The sequence below is a fragment of the Embiotoca jacksoni genome, unplaced genomic scaffold (assembly GCF_022577435.1).
Source record: "Embiotoca jacksoni isolate LCO1_2020_lvr unplaced genomic scaffold, fEmbJac1.0.p SCAF_9, whole genome shotgun sequence".
Taxonomy (NCBI): domain Eukaryota; kingdom Metazoa; phylum Chordata; class Actinopteri; family Embiotocidae; genus Embiotoca; species Embiotoca jacksoni.
In genome coordinates, this window is record NW_027185447.1 from 16,765,746 (window position 1) to 16,790,980 (window position 25,235).

Sequence of the window (25,235 nt, forward strand, 5' to 3'; positions counted from 1 at the left end):
GATGTCACAGTATGAAAACAGGTGAACAATAAAATAAAGATGCTTGAATTACATTTGGCTTCCTCAGTATCAGTTTCCTGGTTTTATGCATGCAGACGCTTGAATAGAAATGAGCCATCGTTAATGCTTTTGTTACCATGCCTTTATTTCTGCTGTGAGAGAGGTCTATTGGATATGTTCGCTTAACCAGACTATCTTTATGTTACCTACTTACTTACCAAAAAAGCCAAGACAGTTTTATCTCAGCCGGTTTTGTCTGCAGACACAGCAAGACATTTCTATGTTGTCAATCTCTTGCCTTTTGTTCAGAGGCCCTGACACATGGTATCATGAAATATGTCAATCTTTGAGACAAAAGGACGGTGGATTTTTCCTCTGAAAGGAAGAGGAAAAGATTTCCAAAGGATTCACAGAGCAGACGTGTTTTTCATGACATTTAGACCTGGCATAGCAGGAAAGGTTCAGGTGGAAATAACAATATTTATAGTGTTGCATGGTGTTTCAGAGGCCTGGTACTGTTCATGCTAAAACATCTGTTGTGAAGAAGTTCGATTCCTTACATTAAAGAACATACAGCCCTTTAGGTCATGAGCTTTCATCCTCAACCTTTGATCCAAGTCGTCCTTACAGCTCCATGTTGTTAAGAGTTATCCAATAAAGGTTAATGAGAGACAAAAAGATGTGTTCGTGAGCACAATTCACTGTAAAAAAAAGACGTCTTTCCAGTCTATTCTTTCCCTCCTGTACCATCAACTTTGATCTGTTCCTACTGAATCTGTTCACCTTCAGAAGGGCTCCATAAATCTCTTTTGATCTCCTTGTGGAGGAAAAGGCAGGTCCAGAATATAAATCAGCATCGACCCAATCTGGACTGTAGTCAAGCATAGCAGCATCTAAAATGTCTTTTATCTGCCTGCAGGAGCATATACACATACACACACAGCGGAGGATGGTTCAGATTACAGGAAAAACATAGTCTGGTTTTGGCACTAACAGCATGGCACTTTCTGAATTTTAATCTACTGCAAAAGAGCCTGTTTTTAAGTGATACCGAGCAGACAGGCCTTTTTCATCATAGCAGCAGGTCTGCATACCATTTTATTCTTTTATCAGGCAATAGCAGACTAACAAAAGAGCATCCCACTGAGTGAAATATTTAATATTTATAGTGTCGTTCAGTTTTGTCAGTATGGAAATCCCCGCCTGAGGAATCTAACACTTGCGGTTTCTTTGTGTTGTTACTTCTTTAAAACTTCTATTGTCAGTTTTGCATATTATTTATATGTTTTGATATGACAGAGGCCAAAATTGAAATTTGTATTGCAATGTGTTTTTTTTTTAAGGTCTCAGTCTGTGAAGAGAAAGAAAGGAGCAGATAGATAGATAGATAGATAGATAGATAGATAGATAGATAGATAGATAGATAGATAGATAGGTAGGTAGGTAGGTAGGTAGGTAGGTAGGCAGGTAGGCAGGTAGGTAGGTAGGTAGGTAGGTAGGTTAGGTTAGGTTAGGTTAGGTAATTACTTTATTAATCCCCGAGGGGAAATTTTTTCGCTACAGCAGCATACAGAAGCAATAAGATAATAATAGAATAATAGAAAAGCAATAAAATAGCAGTAAAATAGCAGTAAAAAATATAAAATATAAAATGCACAGTATATACAGTATGTACAGTACAGTATATATATATTATATACAAGATAGATAGATAGATAGATAGATAGATAGATGAAGGTTTCTGTTCTTTCTCTTAGATCTAAGGGTTTCATCTGTTATCAATTCTTATGAAAATCAGCATTGTGCCAATTTGTAACACGGTCGCCACCTTGTGCCTGAACTGGCAAACAGGCGGTCAAGATCATAAAGTTACTTTTGAGCAGGCATTTTGAGGTTCACGTGCTAAACAATCGGGGTCCTGACACGGCTTTTTCCTCTTTTCTGGGAAATGTAGTTCCAGAATCGGCTGCAGCGTCTCCGAAAATGACGCCCAGTACTACCAATCCCACAAGCCCTTGCGCGTTTCAGCTCGTGTCGGGAGACATGGCGTCTTCTTGAAGCGCACATAAAATCGCAACTGTTTTGTTGACAAGTGATAAAGGTGAGCTTTAAATGCTGTAAATCGCAGTTACCCCCCCCCCCCCCCCCCCCCCGGCTTTGATGTACTCACGGTGAGCAGGTTGGGTTTCATGTAGTTTCAGTGCAGCAAAGTCGAGCAGGTTCTCGGGAGATAATTATCCTTTAATGCTAAGCTTGCTAACGGGAGGAAGCTAGCTTGCTCACACTAAGTCGACTGTTTTCATTCTGCAAAGTTGAGTTACTTTTATTTTGTTTGGTCGGATTTGACAAGTTACGACGTCTTGCAGTTAGTGCTTAACTTTTATATGCAGCCAAAATAAACGTGTATTTTACATTTTACGCTTCATTGTGCTCGTTTTTTTTATGCACTTGAAGGAGAAAGTGTTGCGAAGGAAAAAAAAAAAGCAGATTCAGTCTTATATCTTATCATGTAATTATTTGGGGAACATCGTTTCCAATAGTTTTTGTTCCATTTTAATGAGCTTATGTGATAGTTTATTCTAAATGTCTATAAAAACTTAAAAAAAAAAATCTGGCAACTAGTTTCGATTATATTCATTATTTCATTTTCATTCTTAAGTTTATAAACACATAAAAAAAAAATACCCTATGATTGCTTTACTTACTTACTGTCACACATCAGTAGCTCAAACCCCCGTTAAGTTTATTTTGTATGTTCCTTTTAAAATTAATGCTTTTATCTGTCTGAATTATTGGAAGCCGGAGGGAAAACGGTCCCCGTTGAAAGTAAAACGGTGTTCAATTTCATAAATGCAGTGGAAGTAAAATTTCACGTGAAAGCCACCCATGCTTGTGGCTTCGTGTTTGCAGATGGCAGCCGACTCCACAGACAAGAAGGATGCCGAATCCTCTGGGACCAAAGACCGAGAGCGGAGACGCAGCCGCTCTCGAGAACGAGATCGTAAAGTCTCGCCTTCACGCAAACGCCATCGGTCCCGTGAGCGAAACCGCTCCAAATCTGCAGAACGGTAACTGAAGCACAAGCAGGATACGTCCACAACGCCAGACTATATTCTACTTCTCCCTGTTTACTTGTGTTGTTTTTTTTCTGCGTGTCCAAACTTAATGTCTGTTTGATGCTACGGTGACAGGGACCGACGCATGAAAGACAAGGACAGAGACAAGGACCGTGACAGAGACAAGGACCGAGACAGGAGCCGTAAGGACAGAGACAGCCATCGACGCGATAAAGATCGCGGCAAGAGGTCGAGGTACGTGACGGCTAAAATACACCGTGTGTCTTGGGGAGATTGTAAAGGATGATGTGACATGTAGAAAATACTGAATCAGTTTCTTTGGGGAAAAACTCTAAATGAAGAATTTCTGCGTCCATAATTTAGTTTGCCACTTTAGCGTGTGATGTTTTGCCCACAGAATCATTGACAATGATAAATTTATGCCATGTTATAATGGAGCTGGTGTTGTTTCCCAATTATAAAAAACTTTTATATCAACATTTGATGTTGTCGTTATGAACTGGGATCTGATTTTTCCGTGCTGAATTATACAAAAGTACCTGAAAATCCGACTGACATGATCCCTCGTGTCAACAAAAGTCTTTCATTTGAAGTATTTAAATCTAAGTTAATGGGAAATATTGTCAAAGCAGAATGTTTTTAACCTTCAAGGGACCAACTGTGCCATCATGCAAACACCTTTATGTCTCTAGTGACATGAACATTCATAAATAATAAACAATAGAAATCTTTCCCATCTCTCTCCACTTTGACATAAATGCTGCCTTTCTCCTTATAATAGTACAAACAGGTCGTTTTTAGGATAACTTTGAGATTAAGAGAAAAAAAACGTTTTCTTTTTAAGCCACATCAAATTTAATCACTTTAAAATAGATTATTGCACCAAAGAAAAGCACTAAAAGAATAAAAAAAATGCTTTCAGATTGTGACCTACTCATTTGTTAAGCACCAGAGAATTAATGTGATAGAAACATGTGATAGGATGTTTTAGGTTACATTTTGTTCAAAATTTCTATGTAAAGTTTTGTATTGAAATCCAGTCTGTCACTTTGCCTTTTATAGAAGCCCCTCACCAAAGTCAAAGGACAGGATGAAGAGAGAGAAGGATATAAAAGCAGAAGATGAGGATGATGACAAAAAGAAGAAAGAGAAGGTAAGAATCTGGCTTTGCTGAAGTTTTTTATAAGTTTACATTTGTCCCTCAGGTTGTTATTTTATGTGTTTGACCTTTGTTGTGTTGTTGTTCAGGTCCAGCCGCTGTCCTTGGAGGAGCTTCTGGCTAAGAAGAAGGCAGAGGAAGAAGCAGAGGCAAAGGTGAGAAGTTCCCTAAAGAACATTTTCTTTTCAAAGCCAAGTTTGTTTTCCCTTCCTCACTTAATTTTGTATTTTGTTGTTTTCAGCCCAAGTTCCTGTCGAAAGCAGAGCGAGAAGCCGAGGCTCTGAAGCGCCGAGAGCTACAGACTGAGGACAGGAGGAGGATGTTGGACGAGGAGAGAAAGAAAAGAAGGATGTTCCAGGACATAGGGAGAAAAATGATGGGTGTGTTTTAGCTTCTAACTCGTAAACACTTCGTACTGTAACGGGATGTTGATAAGAGCTTTGACCGTTTGTTACAGAGGACCCCCAAGAGAGAGAGAGACGAGAGCGAAGAGAGCGAATGGAGCGAGAGAACAACGGGAACGAAGAAGACGACGGACGACAGAAACTCAGGGAGGAGAAAGACAAAAGCAAAGAACTCCAGGCCATCAAGGTTCGTCTCGAGGGAAAGAGTTTAGATCACAGTTGCGTCGATGGAGGCAACAACAGTTAAAAGAGCATCCCAGTTTATTCAAACTGGAGTATTTCCTGTTCAGGTGGTACGTGAGGCCCCATGGGTCATACAGAGTGCAGGTTCAGGCAAACTAGGATACCAGTCGCAAGCTGACCTAATTAATAATATATTCATCCACCCACGGCAGTTTGTTTACACGAGTAAAGGTCTTGAAATACCAGGCGGGACACGTAAACGACACAAAAATGCAAAATTGTTCACACCGACAGCGAAGATGTCTGTTTCACTTCCGCAGAATACGATTGCTTGATAGATGTAAAAATGCATTTTCTTTGGAAAGCTGCTGGAATCTCAAGTTAGTCGTCCTGACCCCACTGTTTCGTGTGACTCCTCGTTTTACCTGCATCTCTACAGGAGAGACGAAGAGTGCAAAGTTAGTCACATGTGAGCCACATAGACACCACGGCCACATTAAGGTGAAATGACCTGGAATTGACCTTTAACCTCTGTAGCTCTTAAATGAAACTGCACGCCTGTGTTCGTTGAATATTCAACAAACCATATAGTCAATTATCCAAGAAAAAAAGGATTTTGTCAGATGAAACTCGAAAGCACAAACTCTTAATTTGTTATCACCGGTTCATATTTACCATTCAGGCATTGCAAACTTAAACTATGAAACTATTTATAGAAAATACAACATGCATCATTTGACACGAAGGAATATACAGCGCTAAGTGTTTTGCGCAAACGCACTTTAAATCACATTAAAAGGTTGCTAATAAGCAAGTTCAATACTTTTTAAAAACAGTAGAAAATGAAATAAAGAAAAAATAAACCACTACATAAAAGTGAGATTAAAAAAAAAAAAAAAGAATACAAATGAATGTTTGTATTTATGAATGATATGAATGACTACTTTATAGGAGCGTTATCTGGGTGGGCTCAAAAAACGCCGGAGAACTCGTCACCTGAACGACAGGAAGTTTGTGTTTGAGTGGGACGCCTCCGAAGACACTTCGGTCGACTACAACCCGATGTGAGTCGACCACGATGCGAGCACACTTGCATGATCAGCTCTTTGCCCCTCCATGCTGAACAACGCGATCTGTCTTTCAGCTACAAAGAAAAGCATCACGTGCAGCTGTACGGCCGAGGCTTCATCGCTGGCATCGACTTAAAACAGCAGAAAAGAGAGCAGTCCCGTTTTTACGGTGACCTGATGGAGAAAAGGCGAACGCTGGAGGAGAAGGAGCAGGAAGAGTACGTAACACTGAAACGACCACCGCCGGTTGTTGTTAAAGAGGCATTAAACCTCATCCTAACAGTACAGCTCAGTTTCATTTGAATAAAACTGACTGAAAGGTGGAAAATCACTTGTCCTGTATGTACATTTTTCACCTCCAATTTCCCCGCCTTCTTTGTTCTCAACTCCCCTCAGGGTGCGACTGAAGAAGATGCGTAAGAAGGAGGCCAAGCAGCGCTGGGACGACAGACACTGGTCCCAGAAGAAGCTGGATGAGATGACGGACCGAGACTGGAGAATCTTCAGGGAGGATTACAGCATCACCACAAAGGGAGGAAAGATCCCGAACCCCATCAGGAACTGGAAGGAGTACCAGCTGCCCGCACACATCCTGGAGGTCATCGACAAATGTGGCTACAAGGTCAGTTTTTAATGACCGATGGAATACAGAGAGCTGAAGGTCAACTGTGGAAGGATGGTTTTTGTAACTTTGACAAAGAAGTGCGAGTAAATATTCTGTTAACGCTCCACTTAAAGCTAAGTTATTTTTTACCTGTAATTCATCCAACAAATTGAAATCTCTGTTTTGCACTTTGTTAAATTTAATCACTATAAATGACTTCTTTTTTTTTCTCTCCAGGATCCGACACCAATTCAGCGGCAGGCCATTCCTATTGGTTTACAGAACCGTGACATCATCGGCGTGGCCGAGACGGGTAGCGGTAAAACGGCCGCCTTCCTGATTCCACTGCTGGTCTGGATCACCACCCTGCCAAAGATCGACAGGTAACGCAGATCAAATTCCAATCATTTCCAGCAAACCCACCGTCAATGTCCCGCTGTGTGTTCAAACTCTTTCTTCCGTCTGCTCTCGGTTTGGCAGGATCGAAGACTCGGATCAGGGTCCTTACGCTGTGATCTTGGCGCCCACTCGTGAGTTGGCGCAGCAGATTGAGGAGGAAACCATAAAGTTTGGTAAACCGCTCGGCATCCGAACGGTTGCCGTGATCGGAGGAATCTCCAGAGAGGACCAAGGCTTCCGCCTCAGGATGGGCTGCGAGGTGAAACATTCAGCTTTTTATACTCGTGCGTCTCAGTTGAGTAGAAAATCCACTGAAACGGTCACTAGATTATCAAAGAGTCCAAAACTGGAATCAAACAGACACCAGATGACTCTAAAATACATTTTTAGGATGTTAAATCACAGCAACATTTGACTTTGGTCCCGTTGAATTGTCGATCTCGTGATTCCTCGCATTATTACAGATTATAAAAAAAAGAAGGAATTATATGGTTATAAATCTGCAATACCAACTCTGAATCAGAACACGCAAATGATACACACAGAATCAGTTTAAGCTCTTTAACGATATAAATATCTCCGTGAATAAACATCCTTAAACTTCCAAGAATTCATAGAAAAAGTCGCTTCCTCTAACCTCAGATTTTGCCTGAGAATGATCATGTTTGGAAGTTTCTTGCAGTGTAAAAGTGAATGAGTTGAAACGACACCTCTCTGAAACAGTTCCAATGCTTGTTTGTTTGTTTGTTTACCTCGTCTATCAGATCGTGATCGCCACCCCTGGCCGTCTGATTGATGTGCTGGAGAACCGGTACCTGGTCCTCGGCCGCTGCACCTACGTGGTCCTCGACGAGGCTGATCGTATGATCGACATGGGCTTCGAGCCCGACGTCCAGAAGATTCTGGAGTACATCCCGGTGACCAATCAGAAGCCAGACACGGAAGAGGCAGAGGACCCCGAGAAAATGATCATGAACTTTGAGTCCGGGAAGCATAAATACAGACAGGTAAGGCGCATGTTCAGGAAGCGGACGGTGAGCCTGCTGCTTTTCATTCCGCCGCGTTTCCTCTGACCGCGTGTGTGATGGCGCTCCGCAGACGGTCATGTTCACGGCTACGATGCCGCCGGCTGTGGAGAGACTGGCCAGGAGCTACCTGAGGCGCCCGGCGGTGGTGTACATCGGCTCGGCGGGAAAACCTCACGAGAGGGTCGAACAGAAGGTCCTGCTGATGTCGGAGGGAGAGAAGAGGTGAGACGGAAACGGAAACGGCGACCCGGGACACCGAACGTCCCCGCCGACTTCAGAGGACTGACTGTGTTTTTGTCATCGTGTGCGTTTGCAGGAAGAAGCTGCTGGAGGTGTTGTCGCACGGCTTCGAGCCGCCCATCATCATCTTCGTCAACCAGAAGAAGGGTTGCGACGTGCTGGCCAAGTCTCTGGAGAAGATGGGGGTAAGTTACTGCAGAGTGAACCGTGACTTTCCTCTTTTGAGTTTTGGGTTCTCGATTTCGGTGCAGCAGAGAAACAAACGCATTAAATACGTTTTTTTTGTCATTTATTTTGAAAGATTTACACTGTTTTAGGATACAACTCTTGTTTTTTTTTACATTCTCTACAAGCCTCTCAGCGCCCTCCTCCGTCTTGTCCTCCGTCCTGTCCTCCGTCCTCTCTCCTCTCCTCTCCTCTCCTCTCCTCTCCTCTCCTCTCCTCTCCTCTCCTCTCCTCTCCTCTCCTCCCCTCCCCTCCCCTCTCCTCTCCTCTCCTCCCCTCTCCTCTCCTCCCCTCTCCTCTCCTCTCCTCTCCTCTCATCTCCTCTCCTCCGTCCTCCAGCATGCAGATCAGTTGGAAGTTATGTCTATTTTAAGCTTAGATTTGGTTAGTTTTCCGGAGGAAAGCATTAAATGCACATTTAGTTCAGGATTCTATTTTTAGTTTCTGGTTGTAATAAATAAAAAATTTTAAAAAAGAGAAAAAAAAATATCTGGAGTGTAATTTTGATGACCAAAATTATGCTCCAAATCCTTTTTTTTTTTTAGGTTTGGTTTCATTTCATCTCGTATGTATTTGACAGGGACGGTGCTCATTGACCAACAGAAATATGTACTGTAGGTGCACAGTAGGATCATTTTCATGTTGTCCATTCTGCTATTTCTTAAAAAGCCAAACTAAAAAAACAAAAAACAAGCTTTATGTTTTTGAAAAGGAAATGTAATAATGAAAGTTGTCTAAATTATCTAAAAACTAGTCAAATGATTGCAGATGTTTATGATCCACAGAGAATTACTCAGTGAATCCTTGTTGATCCTCTGAATCTTTTGACTTTTCCTCAAGCACCAAAAGGAAATGTCTTCAGTGGTTTGCCATGAAATGTGTTGCAAACATGATTTCATTTTGCTTCTTTTTCCTTTTCCAATACTTAAATTCTCAACCTTCCCATGAGCCTCAGCTTTACCTTGTGCTCACTGTTTGTAAACTTTCCTGAATGCTTGGCAATTACATAGATTTTTTTTTTTTTTAAACACTGAAAAATACACAGCAAAGCGTAACCCGGACTGTCTCGCCTCCTTTTACAGTACAATGCTTGCACGCTGCACGGTGGCAAAGGCCAGGAACAAAGAGAGTTCGCACTCTCCAATCTCAAAGCCGGAGCCAAAGACATCCTGGTGGCCACAGACGTTGCTGGTCGAGGTATCGATATCCACGACGTCTCCATGGTCCTCAACTACGACATGGCCAAGAACATCGAAGGTAAGAGGCCTTGGTTTGGCGTGCAGAGGTTTCCTCGGTGTGTGTGTGTGTGTGTATATAATGGATAGATTCACCGAGTTGTTTTCCCTCCTCTTCCCCCCGCAGACTACATCCATCGTATCGGCCGTACGGGTCGTGCCGGTAAGAGCGGTATGGCCATGACGTTCCTCACCAAAGAGGACTCGGCCGTGTTTTACGACCTGAAGCAGGCGATCCTGGAGAGCCCGGTCTCCACCTGCCCTCCGGAGCTCACCAACCACCCGGACGCTCAGCACAAACCCGGAACCATCCTGACCAAGAAGAGGCGCGAGGAGACCATCTTCGCCTGATTTTTGGAGTTTATCCACTGCAGGTTCCAGACTGTTTTATCGTCTCGATGTGATTATGTTTGGGCCTTTTGGTTATTTTGTTCTTATTTCTCACCCTTTTTTTTTTTTTTTTGTGACTTTTCTGCCCGTCTGTGGGGAGAAAACATTTTACCTGGTGCAGAAATCATCAGCGCACTGCTCTCAACAGTGTCGGTAAACCAGAGCCAGTAAGAGTGACCCCCGATGATCTGCACTGTATAAATACCCCATGAGATAAAAAAAAAAAAGCAGCCGGGACGTGAGTGTAGATGAGTAGTAACTGCTATGTTGTGCATTTTTAGTCATTTTCCGTCACTGTAATTTTGAGTATTGTGACTGTGAGAGACCAATACTAGAGGTGACACCTGTTTCTTTTGCTGAAAATGCACCCTTTGATTACATTGCAAGCAATTGTTTTAAATATAAAAATTTGTATGAAGTGAATACAACAACTTTGAGGCACATCTGTCTCTTAAATGTCAAAATAACGTGAAATATTTCTTCTTTTTCTTTTTTAGCAAATAGCACGTATTTAGAGGAAACTTCAAAGCGCCTACTTTTTGATTTACAGGTGTAATGTGGACTTTTGTTCATAAAACATCTAAAAAAAAAAAAAAACAGCCAATTTTGAATCTTCTCAGGTCATCTTCAGGGTTCACCGCTGTTTTCTTTTCTTTTCTTTATTCGGGGGTTTGTCCTAACTAGATATTTTCGTGTCAGATAGTGCCGACACAAAACTCCCAAAATGTAACAAGAAAATGTCCACAAAGCCGATAAATTCATTTGATTGAAATCACGTGTCCTTAACTTTACCGACGAGCATTATGAACACGCTCTCTGCACATCCGCACGAAAGTGAAACACAGAAACGACTCAAAACAATTAAAAGTACATAAAATGTGATGTTTATTTAGTTTAAGTCATATTTTTTTTTTTTTTTTTTACTGAGCATTGTAAATCTATTCTCAAATAGAAAGCATTCTATACAGCATCAGGCAGGAAATGTCTCACTTTTTACACATTTGCTGTCTCTTGATAAATAGAGGGAAGAGGCGTGTCGGGTCACGCTAGCACGCTGTGGTAGTCTGGTGGATACGTGGTTATATTTAGTGCAGTTATTGCATTACAAAGCAACCATCCCCCCCCCCCAAAAAAAACAAGAAAAGTAGTGCAATTTTTTTTTCTTTTTTTTTTTTTCTACTCACACAAAAGAGGAAGTCCAGATGGTCTAAGGCCTTTAAAGTTTTTCAATGTTAGGCTTCGTATTGCATACAGAATAAGAGAGAGGAAACTTAAATTATAACCCTTGTAAAAATTGTGCTTCATAAATTGAAAAACCTCAACTGCTTTTATCAGTTGCTAAATTGGTCCGCTTTGAAAAACATAGTCTGCCAAAATATAATGAAAGTAGCTAATTGGTGAACTAAGACATGCGGGGCTTTGATACTTCACTCGTTCCTTTTTTTTTTTCTTTTTTTTTTTAAATCACAAATTAAACAAAATCGGAGGTCTGATCTGGGACAACTTTTTTTTTTTAAGTGAGCTTTAAAAGTGCGTCGACCAGTAATCTTGTGGAAGAATGTCCCCGGTGTCGGGGGGCGGGGCGGGGGGGTGCGTGGAGAACTAAACTTCAGGTTTGTAGTAATAATTGTGTTTGTTAGTGGTGCGAGGAGTGAGTAGCCCCAAAGACAAGACTATCACTACAAGACGACGAGGAGTCAGAATCAATGCATTACTAAAATACTTAACCGTAAAAAGAAACAATCAGATTTCATGCAACACTTGCATAGATTTTTTTTTTCTCCTTTTTTTTTTCCCCAATCATGCTGATTTTTTTTTTTTTTTTTTTTTGTATTATGTTTTTTTTTTTCTCTTCAAAATATACAGAACACTAGATAGAGATACCTGTGAGACATGGAAGCAGTAAACCGGTGTTTTCCCTTCAAAAAACAAAAAAAAAAACCCGGCTGTGACACGTCCAGCTCGTCATCGGCTCACCGGGTGCTACGAGTCCTTTCGGTTGCACGGAGCTGAGCACGATGAGTGGGAGGGGCTTACACCTGAGGATCCGCCTGGGTTGAGAACCAGCTGTAAAACTGCAGTACGCAAACGCCACGTGACGTTTTTTTTTGTTGTTGTTGTTTTTTTTTTGTAATAGACACACGAGGGATGAGATCAGAGTAGAAACTGTGGATGCTACAATCAGTAACGTGCTACAATCGAATTACGGGGCGATGGGTTTGTGTCGGAGGTGCAAAAAGGCATGCGAGCTTAACATTCTCTGAAGCCTGGATCCGAAGAGGAGCTGCAGCTGTGCAGCGTGTGCTTGATATATGTGAATGACTTGATGTAAACGAGCGTTTTGGCAAATAATCCCGTCCTTTTTTCTTTTCTTTTTTTTTGAAAGATTTAAAACATTCCCTTTCTCGGTTGTGTTTACATTCTCCGTGCCCGTTGTTAAGACTTTCATTTTTTTTTTTTTTTTTTTTTTTTTAAGAGTGATTGTGCAACAGCAAAGACGAGTGATGCCCAGTAGGTGACGCTGACGCTGTACTGCAGCTTTATACTCATTGCTTAAAATAGTGACTGATTAGAGAGCGCGTCTTCCAAATGCCATTCACTTGAACACATGGATGGCAACAAACAAGTCAATATCAAACGAAATCAAATAAATAAAGTAGCAATGAAACAAAAACCAGGTGCCCATTCAGTATATACATTGTAATTAAATGCAGTACTATTTCCCATAAATGGATTCAACAGAAGACATTCCTACATTAGTTTATCCGTAAAGATCATTCACTTCCTGTTCTGACGTTTAATGTGCAAATAGTCTTAAAATAATTATACATGCAATAGTAAAGATAGTTAAAAGTCTTAGGAATTTTAAGGCCAGTATATTGAGACATCCTACAATAGAGAAACCTTCGGCAAAGCAGCTAAAGTTTGAGTTTGCGTACAGCTGGTAGCCTGAAACCTTTCCATTGCAGAGGTGAGTAGCCCTGTTGACTTTAATCTGAATGAGGAGACCCCGGAGAGGTCGCTAATCCCCTCGGTTTACATAAACTGGAAGATTGGGATTAAATTACTGGTTCATAAACTGGGCATCCGTTTGTTTTGGATTGGTAGTTAAAAGTTTGGAGCTGTTTCTGGGAAAGTTTAAAAATAAAGAAAAAAAAAAAGAAGAGATATATATATATCAATCATTTGGGACTGTGCGACAGTCGGCGGGCTCGGGGGGGACCTCGATGCCGATCTGGAGGCCGGGGGGGGGGGGGGCTTGTTTCAGTAGGTGTCTCGGGGCCAGGGGCGGCTGCGCTGGCGGTTGTTCCTCTGGTTGTGGCCTTGCTGAGCTTCGCGCTGGAGCAGCCTGTCCTGTGACTCGTGCCCGTTGGCACTGTGGGCGCTGCCTGTGTGCCCACGGTGAGGGGGGGTACATGTCCCTGTATGTGCGAGCATGGCAGGGGGAGGCGTACTCATCCTCCTCCTCTTCTTCCTCCTCCTCCTCCACTTCGTCCTCCTCCTCCACTTCGTTCTCCTCACCCTCCCTGTGACACGGGCTTCCCCTCCGGCCACGAGACAGGGAGTCGCTGGCCTCGTCAGATGGCATAAGACTGTCCTGCTCCAAGGGGGAGTGGACCTCCTCGCCGGCCTCCTCCTCCTCCTCCTCCTCCTCCTCGTCACCCTCCAAGCCCACCGCCTCACGAGGCTGCGGCTGGTTCTTGTTCTGCAGGAGTCGAGTAGTCATGGAGGGAAAAAAAGAAAAGAAAAGAAGAGAGTCAAAATAAGCTCTGAAGCCCAGGCAGCGTCTCAAGGAGCGTCACACTTTTCTGGTGACTTCTCTTGGACAGAAAACACACAAAGGGTGGACAAAATAACGCAAACACCACATCAAGAAGGACTCTGAAGGAAACGCTCAAGTGCGTCTTAAAGGATAATTTCAGTGTATTTCAACCTGGTGTAATTCCCATTAACCCGGCTGTTGTGGCTCTCCAGGTCGTGCAAACTTTGCACTCTTCACTTTTGTTGTAAAGAGTCTGGAGAAACAAGGAGTCGCACAAAACAGCATATGTAGCGTAAAGGAGGCGGTGTGCAAGGGGGAATAAGCCTTTAAGCTGTCCCTAATTCAGTTCGTAAAATGTTAAAGTTTAGTGTTTCAGTCAAGCTGCAGGAAACGCACATATTCACTTGGATTTACTTTGTTTTGTGGGCTTTCGTCGTTTCCCTGAATCTCTGCCATGGAGGTGATGAGTGCAGTTAACATGACCCACGGAGCCACAACAGTCACATTAATGGCAAATATGCCAGAATTATTCTTTAAAACAACAACACTCGCATGCCCGCTCTGAAAAAGTTATTGGCTGCTGCAATTGTTTTTCTCCCGTCCACACTGGACACTCAAAGAGATCACCAATGGAAGAGATGGTCCACATTAACGCACTGTCCTCGTCCTGCATTCAAAACTATCTGAAGATGATGAAGTTCATAAAGAAATAAGATCGAGTGGGCATCTTCTGTGCTGAGCTGCAGTTGAGTTAGTTACATAGAGACTTCATTTTAATCCTCAATTTTATTGTTTTTTTTTTAACAAGGACTGTGGATTCTATGACGCCTCGCTCACCCTGAAATCACATTAAAAGTGGATCTCTTCACAGCTGGTACAACAAGGAGGAACAATTACAGCAAACTATGATACGTTTACTAGACTACTGATTCTTAAAACACAGCTGAAAATAACTGAACCTGTCCTCTTTAAGTTTTTATGGCTGCCACCATGACACTGGAACAAAAATATCACTTACGATGTCAATTAGTAACATTTGTCAGCTGTAAATCAGGATTCAGTGATAAATCTGGAAATTTAAAAAAGGAATCACATCTTTCACATCTTATTTAATGTTATTGGCCAACCAGAGCTACGATTCTGCAATTTTACTGATGTTTTTCCAGCATCTCCCACCAAGGTTTTGTGAATCTGCGCACGGCAGCTAACTTCTATCACAAGAAAGGTAATGCATTTGCTTAACTTTTTAAATTTGATTTTTTTTTATTTATTTATTTTAATGCTATTATGTCGAAAGATTACAAATAAAGCCAAAAACAACGTAACTGTTGCCCGCAGCATCACTCCCCCATAAAATCAGTAGCCAATTTGACATTTACTGTACATATGATGTCAAAAAGACCAAAACCCTCTGATGCCGAGAGGATAAAGAAGAGAAGAGGAGGAAAACCGGGAAAAAGAGGTAATGTAATAAATCAATATTTATCTACTGCATAGATTTATTGTTGGAGCAACGTGTTACTGGCTTACTTTAGACTATAGTAAGGTTTTCTAATTATAAAATAGCTGAAGTTAATGTCAGTTACTCTCATCTGAAATTCATTAGGGAAACTAAGACTATTCAGGTGTTTTGGGGAACAACCTTCAACATAATCATTTAACGCGTTTTAGAAATAAAATGTGCCTAAAAACGGTGAGAGAAAAGCTGCAGGCTGCAAACAGCTGTTTTTTCCGGGCACCTCCCGGAGGCTGAGTTTGAAGGATTGTTGTTGGTGCTCTGATTATGAAATAAAACAGCAAAAACTGTTGCTGTCTGCATTGGAAAGTGGTACTTAAGAAATTTGGTTTGGTGTATAGTGGTACGCTGTCTAAATAGTTCGGTAACCTCTGGTATAATTTAACACCCCAGGTTTACATACATTCCTCTTCTCTCTTCAGGTATGCTTTTGAAATATTTTCATTGCATTCCTACAAATCCTGGGCCGCCGGCAGACAACTTCTCCGTGAGCACAATGACCGGTGGAGTGATGAAAAGGGGGCACCGGCTAAAATCTGGCCCTGGTCACCTGATTAGTCAGAACCGGCTCTGACTCCACCTGCGTTTGACATAAGGAGCGGCGGTCGTAATCTAAAGGCAAGTATCATAAATCAGACAAAGCTGGGCAATATTAAAGGGCTGACAATGTTAATAATTGGCATGCAAGAAGTGCAGCAGTGTTTCTACAAAGTCCTTTGTGTTGTCTGTGTGTATATAATGTAACAACGAGAGACACAGAACAAAAGAAATACAAGTGAAACAGTTGAATGGATGGTCAGGGGGTTACTCTCAGACAGAAAAGGTTGCGTTAACGTTATGGTCTCGGTTTATTGTGTAGATTTACATTTAGTTCAGGTGTACTGTTTGTTTCAGCATCATTTGCCTTTAATTAGCATCATTCAAGTTAGCATTATGTGCTGCTGTGAGAAGGGACAGCATTCACAAAGCATGCTTGGAAGAGCTCTGATAGAAAATAGAAAGTAAAGGAAGAAATCTTTGATATTTCCCGCAAACGTTGCGTCTCAATTATGATGCTAAAATGAAGACGGCGCGTAACTGCTTTGTGAATTTTCTCCCAAAAAGCTTGTGGAGCGGCGATTCACCTGAGACCATCAAAGTAAAGGAGAGGAGGCAGGATGCAATAAGGGAAAGAAAAAAACCACGCCGTCTTTTATCTTTTCTGAGGTTAGATTAGAATGAATGAAATGCTGTTCATTCACTGTCTCAGCCGCTGTGTCGTGTTCGGGAGGTGTGTAAGAGGGGAGAGTGCAAATATATATATATATATATATATATATATATATATATATACATATATACATATACATATTATATAAACCCTACTACTCACCCCGTTTTGTAAGCGATCATTCAATTAATTCCTGTGTTTCAGAAAACTGCAAAAATGTTAAGCATGAATGAGTGAGAGGACACACAAGACAACTGGAGACAAATCAAAACACAGGAGTGAGAGTCTGAGATGGGAAGAGCTGGTAAAGACAGTGACAACATACAACGTGTTCAAAACAAGATTCCTACTTAAGAGCCTTAGAACAGTATTCAAAGCGTATCTTCATGCTCTCCTGCTTTTCAAACAAGACAAACTTACCTGTAGGCTCGAGAGGGCAGAAGGCGGGGTCATCAGACTCTGCTCCAGTAAGGGATTGAGAGGGGTGTTGCCTGGGAGGTGAGTGGCACGCCAGTAGACCTCCAGGTATTCGGCCAAATGCTCGCAAGCGTCTTCCAGCTGGTTCTCATCCAAAATGACATCAAACATATCCTGCGAGTGAACAAGAAAAACAAATGAACAAGTTTTAAAGCTCGTGTAATGTAAAGCGCAAGTGATTCATTAATGAATCAATTAGTCCTTTAAGTCACTATTCAAAGAAATATCATGCTGTGGTTGCAGCAACTTCAACTAGACAATTTCTCCTTTTCTTCATCATATTTGACATCTTAGCAGAGATTCATTAGACTTTTGGATTGTTGCTCAAATTAAAAGGAAATCACAACAACTATTGTCCACCTCCTTCTGACATTTTATAGAACAAAACAATCTTAAGGATTAACTCATAATAAAAGTAATTGTTAGTTGCGACCCTGGTTCATCTATGTGGGTTCAACCCAAAATAAACTACAGTTCAACAACACGTCACTCTGTGCCAAAGTACGTCCCTCTGATGGTGAAGGAATAAGATATATCAGGCCTCATCTACACCTGCAGTTCTCAATAGCAGATTTAGATCATTGTTTGCTAAATATTATGAGGATATCCTCTAAATCGGACTCGGCACGACTAATAATTCAAAACATGTTCAAGGATAGTTGACATTCAGAATAATGTGTCACTGGAAAGATATAGAACTGACAGTGAACCATGTTAATGGCAAATACATCTACAAAAGCAAATTTGTTTTTATCACGGATATGTGTAAGGGATCATAATATCTAACACAAGATCATATCAGCCAGAAAAACAGCAGTAAATCCTAATCTATATCAGACTCCCCGTCATTGGTCCTCCTTGCTGAGCCTTAAGCGCCTTTACAGCATTTCATAACCCACCCCCTTTTTTTTCTTTCTTTTTTTTAACCCATTTAAGTTTATGATCAAAGATTTGCTTCTTTTTTTTCCCACCTTATTAAGACAATGTGATCATATAAAACACATCATAACACTCACAGGGGGGCACTGAGAGAGTTTATCTGCAGCCATCATCTGCACATTCAGGTGCTTGCTCTGAGACTTCCCCCTGGATTTGACCAGCCTCTGGAGCACCTGGGACAAAGAAAAACATGGCGTCTTAGATCAAAGGCAGTAATGCAGTCTGAATCCAATGTTTCGGAGCGAGGTGTACCTTTGGCGAGGAAACTTTGACGTATACAATGATGGGAGCGAGGGAGGTTTTGGCGAGCTGTGTGGGATGGTTGATGGTGTCTGCGTCCAGAACCACCAGCTGCAGGGTTTTGGCGAGCTCAAATATCCTCTCAATCTCACTCTGAACCTCCGCTGCACACAGACGACACATTTTTTATAAATGATTCCCTCTTGAGAACAAAGACCTGTGGGGGTTTCATGCACAGTTACCTAAGCTGGAGCGGGTGTTGGATCTCTCCATTATGGGTCTTTTGTTGAGGACAGATCTCTTGGCTAAGGACAGGTCGGCAGTTACACGGGTGATTGAGATTCTGCAAACAGAGTCATAAAACACTGAGAGGAAAAATGAGCTGTGAAACTTTTGGGCCAGATTTATTAAAGGCCCGACTTTCAACAATCTATTCGGTAATCTCTCCACTTTACTGACCTTCCTTCAAATCTGTGTTTCAGAAAGTCAAAAAGAGCTTTCTGCATCATGTCTGTCACCTGGGCAAAAAGAAAAAAAAAAAAAGACCAATAAAATATACAAAATATAATATAAAATATACATGTGTTTGTAGTTGTTGTTTTGATGAGATTCTGTTACTGATACTTTTCTAATAGTAGTTGGTAGTAGATCATCAGTTACACACTGTATGTTACAAGACAAAATTCCTGCAACTTCTGGGGTGATTGCGAAATATCCATAATGAGTTTAGGCTACATCAGTCTTCAATAACGAATGATTAATGCAGGTGAAATGCAACAGTCCGCTATCAAATTTTATCCCAAAAAGAACTCAAGAGGAAGAAGTATGCTGCCTTAAAATCAATACAAGTACAATTTACATGTGACTGAAACTCATTACTACGCAGCTCTACACGTATGTTCTGACCACAACCACCTACAATAGTACGTAAAGTCATTTACATTGTTCCAGCAATATTTATTTGATGGTTATACACAATTAGACATTATTACTATACAAATCTGCTAAACTCAGTGTTGTTGTTCAATAGTTAAAATATCTACAGGCAAATTTTATTCTTTAAAAGTGAAATCATTGACACAATAATGTGTGCAAAAAGTGAAGTAGTCTGAATACTTGATGTCTCTCAGACACTTTTACTGTCACTTTTAGGGATGTAAAGTGGACCTGTGTTGATGTTCAGGTTATTGATACTCAGTTTTTGGCAGTTGATAAACATATTTATCTTTTGTTTTCGTGTTGGCTTGAACTCTGTGAAGTTGCTCTGTTGAGTTTTCAGTCCTGGTTGTTCAGTGTATCCTGTACAATTACAGTTCATGGCTTTGAGTATCCTTGTGTTACCTTTTAACTGTGCCATGTTTCTGTGTTGCCGTAGCAACCTACAACATGAGGCTTTGTTGTTTCCGTCGATGTCATTAATTTTATTGGGATCTAATTGAAACGCTCGATTCCAGATGAAACTTTCTGTTGAAACATACGGGGCCAATAAAGTTGAATCTGACTGGAAGGATATACTCAGATGTTCGCCCAACAGTGAATGCAGCAGTGTGGGAGCAGTTTAACAGAGCAAATAGTGCCGAGTCAGGCAGTCGTTCTGTCTGCTGGAGGTGAAATGGGGAGAGGCTGACCTCATAGCCCTTCAGCGATGGTCCCACGAGGACCACCGGCCTCATAGAGGGCACCACGTCGTAGGGAGGGACATGTTCCTGCCAGAAATAGGGGAGGACGACGGCAAAGGAAAGAACAGAGAGAACATAGGTTAGAAGTCATGGGGTTTGGGTTTGTTTGATGTGAACAGATAAAAAAAACAAAAAACACTATCAAATAATACCTTTTTTCCACGTGTGTAATGGTGAAAAAAATGACAGAAAACCAAGCAGGAACAAAAAGGCCTACAATAATTTGTTAGGTACGTTAATTTAATGGCATTTAGTCACATTTTTGTCTGTACTTTCCAGCTGTGTATAACAATATATCCTAGTAATATAGTTTATTATGCAGAAAAGCTATAGATCAACCAATTCAAAAATAAATAACTCCAGATTTTGCTAGAATTGACACTTGCCCTTGAAAGGTGATGAGCTTCCTAGCTGCCGTAGCTAGTTATAATAATAACATTACATAATAACTCCATAAAAAAAACAATGTAACAATTAAGTCCCCCTTTTATTTCATGTTTTTGATACCTTCAATGGCCTTTTTTTTTGTAGGAATTCATCATCCTGACAATGTTGCTTAAAGTTAGAAGTGAAAAGGAATGTATTATTAGCAAAATCTGTCATCATAAAGTGTCAAAACCTACCTGTTTTTGCTTCTGTTTAGCTTGTGAAAACAAGAAAAAACAAAACAAAACAACAATCAATCAAGGAAAGGCACAGTGGGCAGCAGAAGCTGGTTTCTGTTCCAGCCCCAGAGGCAGGTTTGTAATACTTACATTCACCTGCAGATGGCGGTGTGGTCCTCCAGCTCCCTGTCACCATGTCGCCTAAACTCGAGGAGTTACCTCCCGTTTTCCTGTAATGACAACAATGCACTGGAATTATCACACTTTTCACATTACATAGCTGAAGCAATGCTGTGAGAAGCTCGTTACCCAAACTGAGCTGACCTCTGTTTCTGCTCCTGTTTGAGTCTCATTGCCTCCAGTCGTAGAGGGCTGGGGATGAACGAGATGTCCGCCCCCTCTTTTACTAGCCGGCCGATCCACCAGTCATTGTTGTACTTCTGTTAAAGTCAGCACGACAGCACCGTGTTACATATACCTATCCTGTTTGAGTGTAATGGAGAGGGTTCATCACCATTTACAACACAGAATCGCTCACTTCTTTGATGTGCAGGAAGTCTTTGGCATCAAAATTGACTGCAGCTCCTTGGACGGGACAGTCCTCATCGAGAGCTCCACAGTAACTCACGTTCGTCTTTACTGCAAACGCGACAGCTTTAGACTGCGGAAACAACAAAGAACAACGACATGAATGCTTGTCTGAGGAAGACTGTAGCTTAAACCAGAGTTTGGATTTGAGTTCTGAAACAGGTGACTTGTGACTTCACTTGGACTTTTGGCTTGTTTACTTCCTGGTAGTTCAATATGGCAGCAGCCAATCACATAGCACGGACAGGAGAGGAAGATGGTTTGGATCTGATGACGTGTAAATTGGTTACATAATTGTGTCATGGTCATAATTTGGATTACCCACAAGCCCCCCAGAGACAGTGTCAGAGCGTAACTGAACAGGTTTACACAGACATTGGAATCAAGAGCTGTGCTCCCTCCGACAGATGAAGAGTTTTCTTATTTTTCTGAACAGATAAATTCACCTCGCAGCGTCAGACTTTGAAAGTTGGCTGAATGTCAGACTTCTGATCTCGGGACGAAGTAGTCTGCGTGGATGTCTGTGTTTTTCAGCATGAACTTGGGGCTCCTAACTGATTTCCACGGTTTGGACCAAATCTCATGTGTAATATCGGTCAGTTAACTTAAGCCCCTTTTCCACTGGCTCTACTTTTCTTGACTCTACTCGCTTTTGGTACTAAGTACTCTTCTGGATTTTATTTTCCTCCGCAGCTAATACGTCCTCAACGTGGTGTCGCTACTGTAGCGACGCTGCAAAAAACGTCCGTGACGTCTTTTTCAGCGCGACCAACAGATAAACAATGAAGGATGTGCAGGAGATGCTGCTTTATATTCTCAGTCTATGGCTGTTTGTCACAGCAAGGAGATCAGAGTTGTTCCAGAAGAACAAACAAGAGGGACGTCTGCACCTCCTCCGCTGACCACAGTGTGGTTTTGCAGGTTGTCATTTCTCCAGTTGTCCAGTAATTGCAAAAAATTGCAACCACTGTCGTAGCCTGGCAAGTTGACGATGGCGGGTTTGTACAAGATGTCCTGTGTCGCAAGCGTGGTGACACAGTGATCGTGACGATTCTCTCTGACCACCTTTAAGTGTTGACTCAGCTTGTCTAGAGCCTAGACAGAAGTGATACCAAACCGATCCCATGTACTATCCACAACCTAATGCTGTCAAAGTGCCATTTTGGCCGGTGAACAAGGTCCAAAGCTAGCAGGAGATATGTAGCGAGGCGGCTCACCATCTGAAGGCAGATCGCTCTTTCTTCAGCGGTGGCCACTCGATAAGAAGCTCAGAAAGTCACTTAGACACGAGATTTACTGCAGGTTTACTAAAGTCAAATATATCTCACGGCGCAGAGGCTTCCTCTGATTTTTTTTTTCTCCAAAGTTTCCTGCAGGAGCGGCTGATAACAACACAGAACAGGGAAGTCTGACGTCTGTTAAAACACCATTAGAGTTGGTTGCAAAGTGTCATTTTTGTAAACTTTTCGTTGACCGGCACATGTTGACTGTATTTTTAGAGTTCGTGGTAAAAACATCCACAGGTAGTGGAGACAATATGGATGTTCTTCTGGGGCAGTCACAAATTGATTGCATTTATTACCTCATAAAACAGTTAAAACATGACACAGTACACATGACTGTATGGCGTACCTTAGCTCTGTCCAGCTGCTGTTGTGCCTGGCGCTCGGCTTCACGCCGATACGCCTCGCGGTCCTCCTCTGCTGACAGGTCTGAATCCGACGGTCTACTGGTGTACGAATCAGCCGAACCCTGTCAGGAGAGAGTCGTATTAAAATGTGTCATACCGTAACTCGTAATTTCATCCCTTGCATGAAGATCATCTGGTCTTGCTGACATTAATTAGGCATACGACCGTGAGGTTATACAAACATAGATGCGCCGTTTCCGTTTGTACGTCTGCTTTCATCTTGTTTTTTCCGTTCTGCAGTCTGTTTGTGTTGCAGGTGTGCATGCAAATATGTGTCTGTATTCATGAACACATTCATGTGTGAGCCTGTGTGTATCCACAACACAATGCATTGCTCTCCCACACCAGCCATCTTCTGATAGACCAAATATAGCACAAAGGAGAAAAATGCTTCCTCTTCTCTCCTGCTTGGCCCCAATCCATTCCATCATCCCCCACAGTGCAGCACATATACATCCTTCATTCCCCTGTTTATTCTCCAAGGACATCTCCTCATTAGCAAAATATACACTGGTTATCATTTTTCATTGTAAGCAGTTTAAGGACACATCCCAGTGATGGCTAGCACATTATGCTGAGAGCCACAGATAAAGCAAACAAAGAGACATTTTACACAACGAAAATAGTGAAAATCATTCCATAGGTGCTGTTTTTTTTTTTGTTATTATTATTCAGAACCTGTAACTTGTGATTAGTTTCTTAAATGTCTGTATTATAAACTGTAGCGCTGAAAAAAAATTGTCCATTAATCAATTAACTGTTTGTCATCATTTAAATCTTTCGTCAAGTAAAAAGAAATTACTTCTTTTTCTTATAGGAAACTATGTTTGGGTTTTGCACTGTTAGTAGAGGAAAAACAAGCCATTTCAAAATAACACCGGAGCCCCTCGAAGAAATTAAAAGTTCAATCGATAATGAAAATAACTGTTGCAGCCTGTATATAAGGTGCGAAATTCAGACAGAGACCATGATGCTGGTTTCCGAAGACAAAAACATAAAATGGAGAAGAGCATGAAGGTGTTCCTGATGCAGTTTGGGTACTTTGCGCGTGTGTGTGTGTGTGTGCGCGCGTGCGTGTGTGTGTGTGTGTGTGTGTGTGTGTGTGTGTGTGCGTGCGTGCGTGTGCGCGTGCATGTGTGTGTGTCAATGCGCGTATGTGAGCTCTCCTATATTTGGTGCCCACTTGGTTTCTGTGAAGGAACTCGGTCCTGAATCTGTCAGTGAAGAACTGCTGCAGCAAAAACAAAACCACGTCAGACGAGACAAACAAGAGAGGAGAGGAAGAAAGACATAAAAAGATAATGACAGAAAATAAAGTGTGAAGGACAAGTCAGACAGGAAAATGCTCAGATAAACGTCTCACGGGTAACTGCAGTAGTCAACCCTGAATCAATCTACCGTATTCTTGTAAATAAAGAAAAATGTAAAAAAAAAATAAACAGAAAAACAGCATATAATACAGTTTTCACTTTGCTTTTCCTCTCCTCCAGAGTGCAGCGACTTAGTCCTGGTCATCCATCTTGCCAGCATATACAAACGGATCCTCTGGAGAACCAATTAGCAACAGCACAATAAAAGGAAGTTCAGGCGCAAAATACACCAAAAAAAAAAGTGCCCAGACACGAAGACCAACCAACACCTCTGCTTTCCCTGCACTTCAGGATGCATGCAGATAATCCAAAGTAAATTATTATCTACGGTACGACTGCAAGCGAACACCTCTCCTCGTTTCTTTTTTTGGTGTGGTGGTGTCTATGTTAGATAACTACATCTGATTTCTCGCACTCACAAGCTCTGCAAGGCAACACTGCACCAGTGCCAGAGACAGAGAAAAAGGAGGGTGAAGAAGAACGGGTAGAAACGGAGAGAGAGAGAGGGAGAGACAGAGAGAGAGAGAGAGAGAGAGAGAGGGGGAGAGAAAAGGGGGCGAATATTGTTGACAAGATATACTGAAAGGAGAAGGATGTTTATGAGTGACTGACGGACGGTCGGTGTGAGACGAGAGAGGTTCATACGACGATAAAGCGAGGCTATCTCAAGGGGACGACGAGATTAGAGCAGGATAAAATGCTGTGGAGGACTGGAGTGAGACCTACATATCTAGCCTTACCGCAGATAGAAGAAAAGATGGGGAAACACGGCGGAGGGGAGGGAGGAAAAGGACCATGACACCACATGAGACGGAGACACACAGATAGCAGAGAGAGTTGCATACCTGGCTGATTAGGAGCACGGCGCTAGAGCCTGATAAAGACATGAATCTGAATTTTCTCTTAACAGCTTCCCTGTCTTCGCTGGGAACGCTCGGAAACGCACACAGACATGAAAGCGGAATAAATGTGGTGGTGGGCGCAGAGGAAAGGCGTTATGTCAGAGTGCTGCTTAATGATGTTAGAACACAGAGAGTGGCTGCTGTTCATTGTTAATGTTTGGACATGACACCATGGACCCCTCCTGCACACTCTCTGACCCGGCCACCTGTTAAATGCTCCAAAAAGCATCATTACCACCAAC

The 25,235-nt window shown here is 41.9% G+C and overlaps 2 protein-coding genes across 2 annotated transcripts; one reads left to right on the top strand and one right to left on the bottom strand.

Moving 5' to 3' along the window:
• Positions 1-2,019: 2,019 nt before the first annotated feature.
• ddx23 (DEAD (Asp-Glu-Ala-Asp) box polypeptide 23) lies at positions 2,020-12,462 on the top strand. The gene is made up of 17 exons (XM_069141365.1): positions 2,020-2,101; positions 2,911-3,068; positions 3,192-3,311; positions 4,140-4,230; positions 4,326-4,391; positions 4,478-4,616; positions 4,694-4,827; positions 5,775-5,887; positions 5,968-6,111; positions 6,290-6,515; positions 6,735-6,880; positions 6,978-7,155; positions 7,661-7,903; positions 7,995-8,146; positions 8,241-8,349; positions 9,472-9,646; positions 9,752-12,462. Exons 2-17 carry the CDS (start codon positions 2,911-2,913, stop codon positions 9,973-9,975), a joined length of 2,418 nt encoding a protein of 805 aa, XP_068997466.1. The 5' UTR covers positions 2,020-2,101; the 3' UTR covers positions 9,976-12,462.
• Positions 12,463-13,193: 731 nt separating this feature from the next.
• Positions 13,194-25,004, bottom strand: LOC138193369 (voltage-dependent L-type calcium channel subunit beta-3-like). Its single transcript, XM_069141366.1, is given in 14 exon segments — positions 13,194-13,425; positions 13,427-13,720; positions 16,924-17,094; positions 17,997-18,092; positions 18,172-18,323; positions 18,402-18,502; positions 18,619-18,677; positions 19,788-19,865; positions 20,462-20,481; positions 20,594-20,673; positions 20,768-20,883; positions 20,982-21,104; positions 22,664-22,783; positions 24,937-25,004. Coding segments are annotated over 14 exon segments (1,599 nt in total). The 5' UTR covers positions 24,979-25,004; the 3' UTR covers positions 13,194-13,278.
• Between the last annotated feature and the right edge of the window lie 231 nt (positions 25,005-25,235).

Excerpts from the sequence above, each read along its gene's own strand:
- ddx23 (XM_069141365.1), top strand. The coding sequence starts at position 2,911 with ATGGCAGCCGACTCCACAGACAAGAAGGATGCCGAATCCTCTGGGACC. Across the intron at positions 6,881-6,977 it reads ACCCTGCCAAAGATCGACAG|GATCGAAGACTCGGATCAGG; the intron begins GTAACGCAGATC and ends TCGGTTTGGCAG. Across the intron at positions 7,904-7,994 it reads GGAAGCATAAATACAGACAG|ACGGTCATGTTCACGGCTAC; the intron begins GTAAGGCGCATG and ends GGCGCTCCGCAG.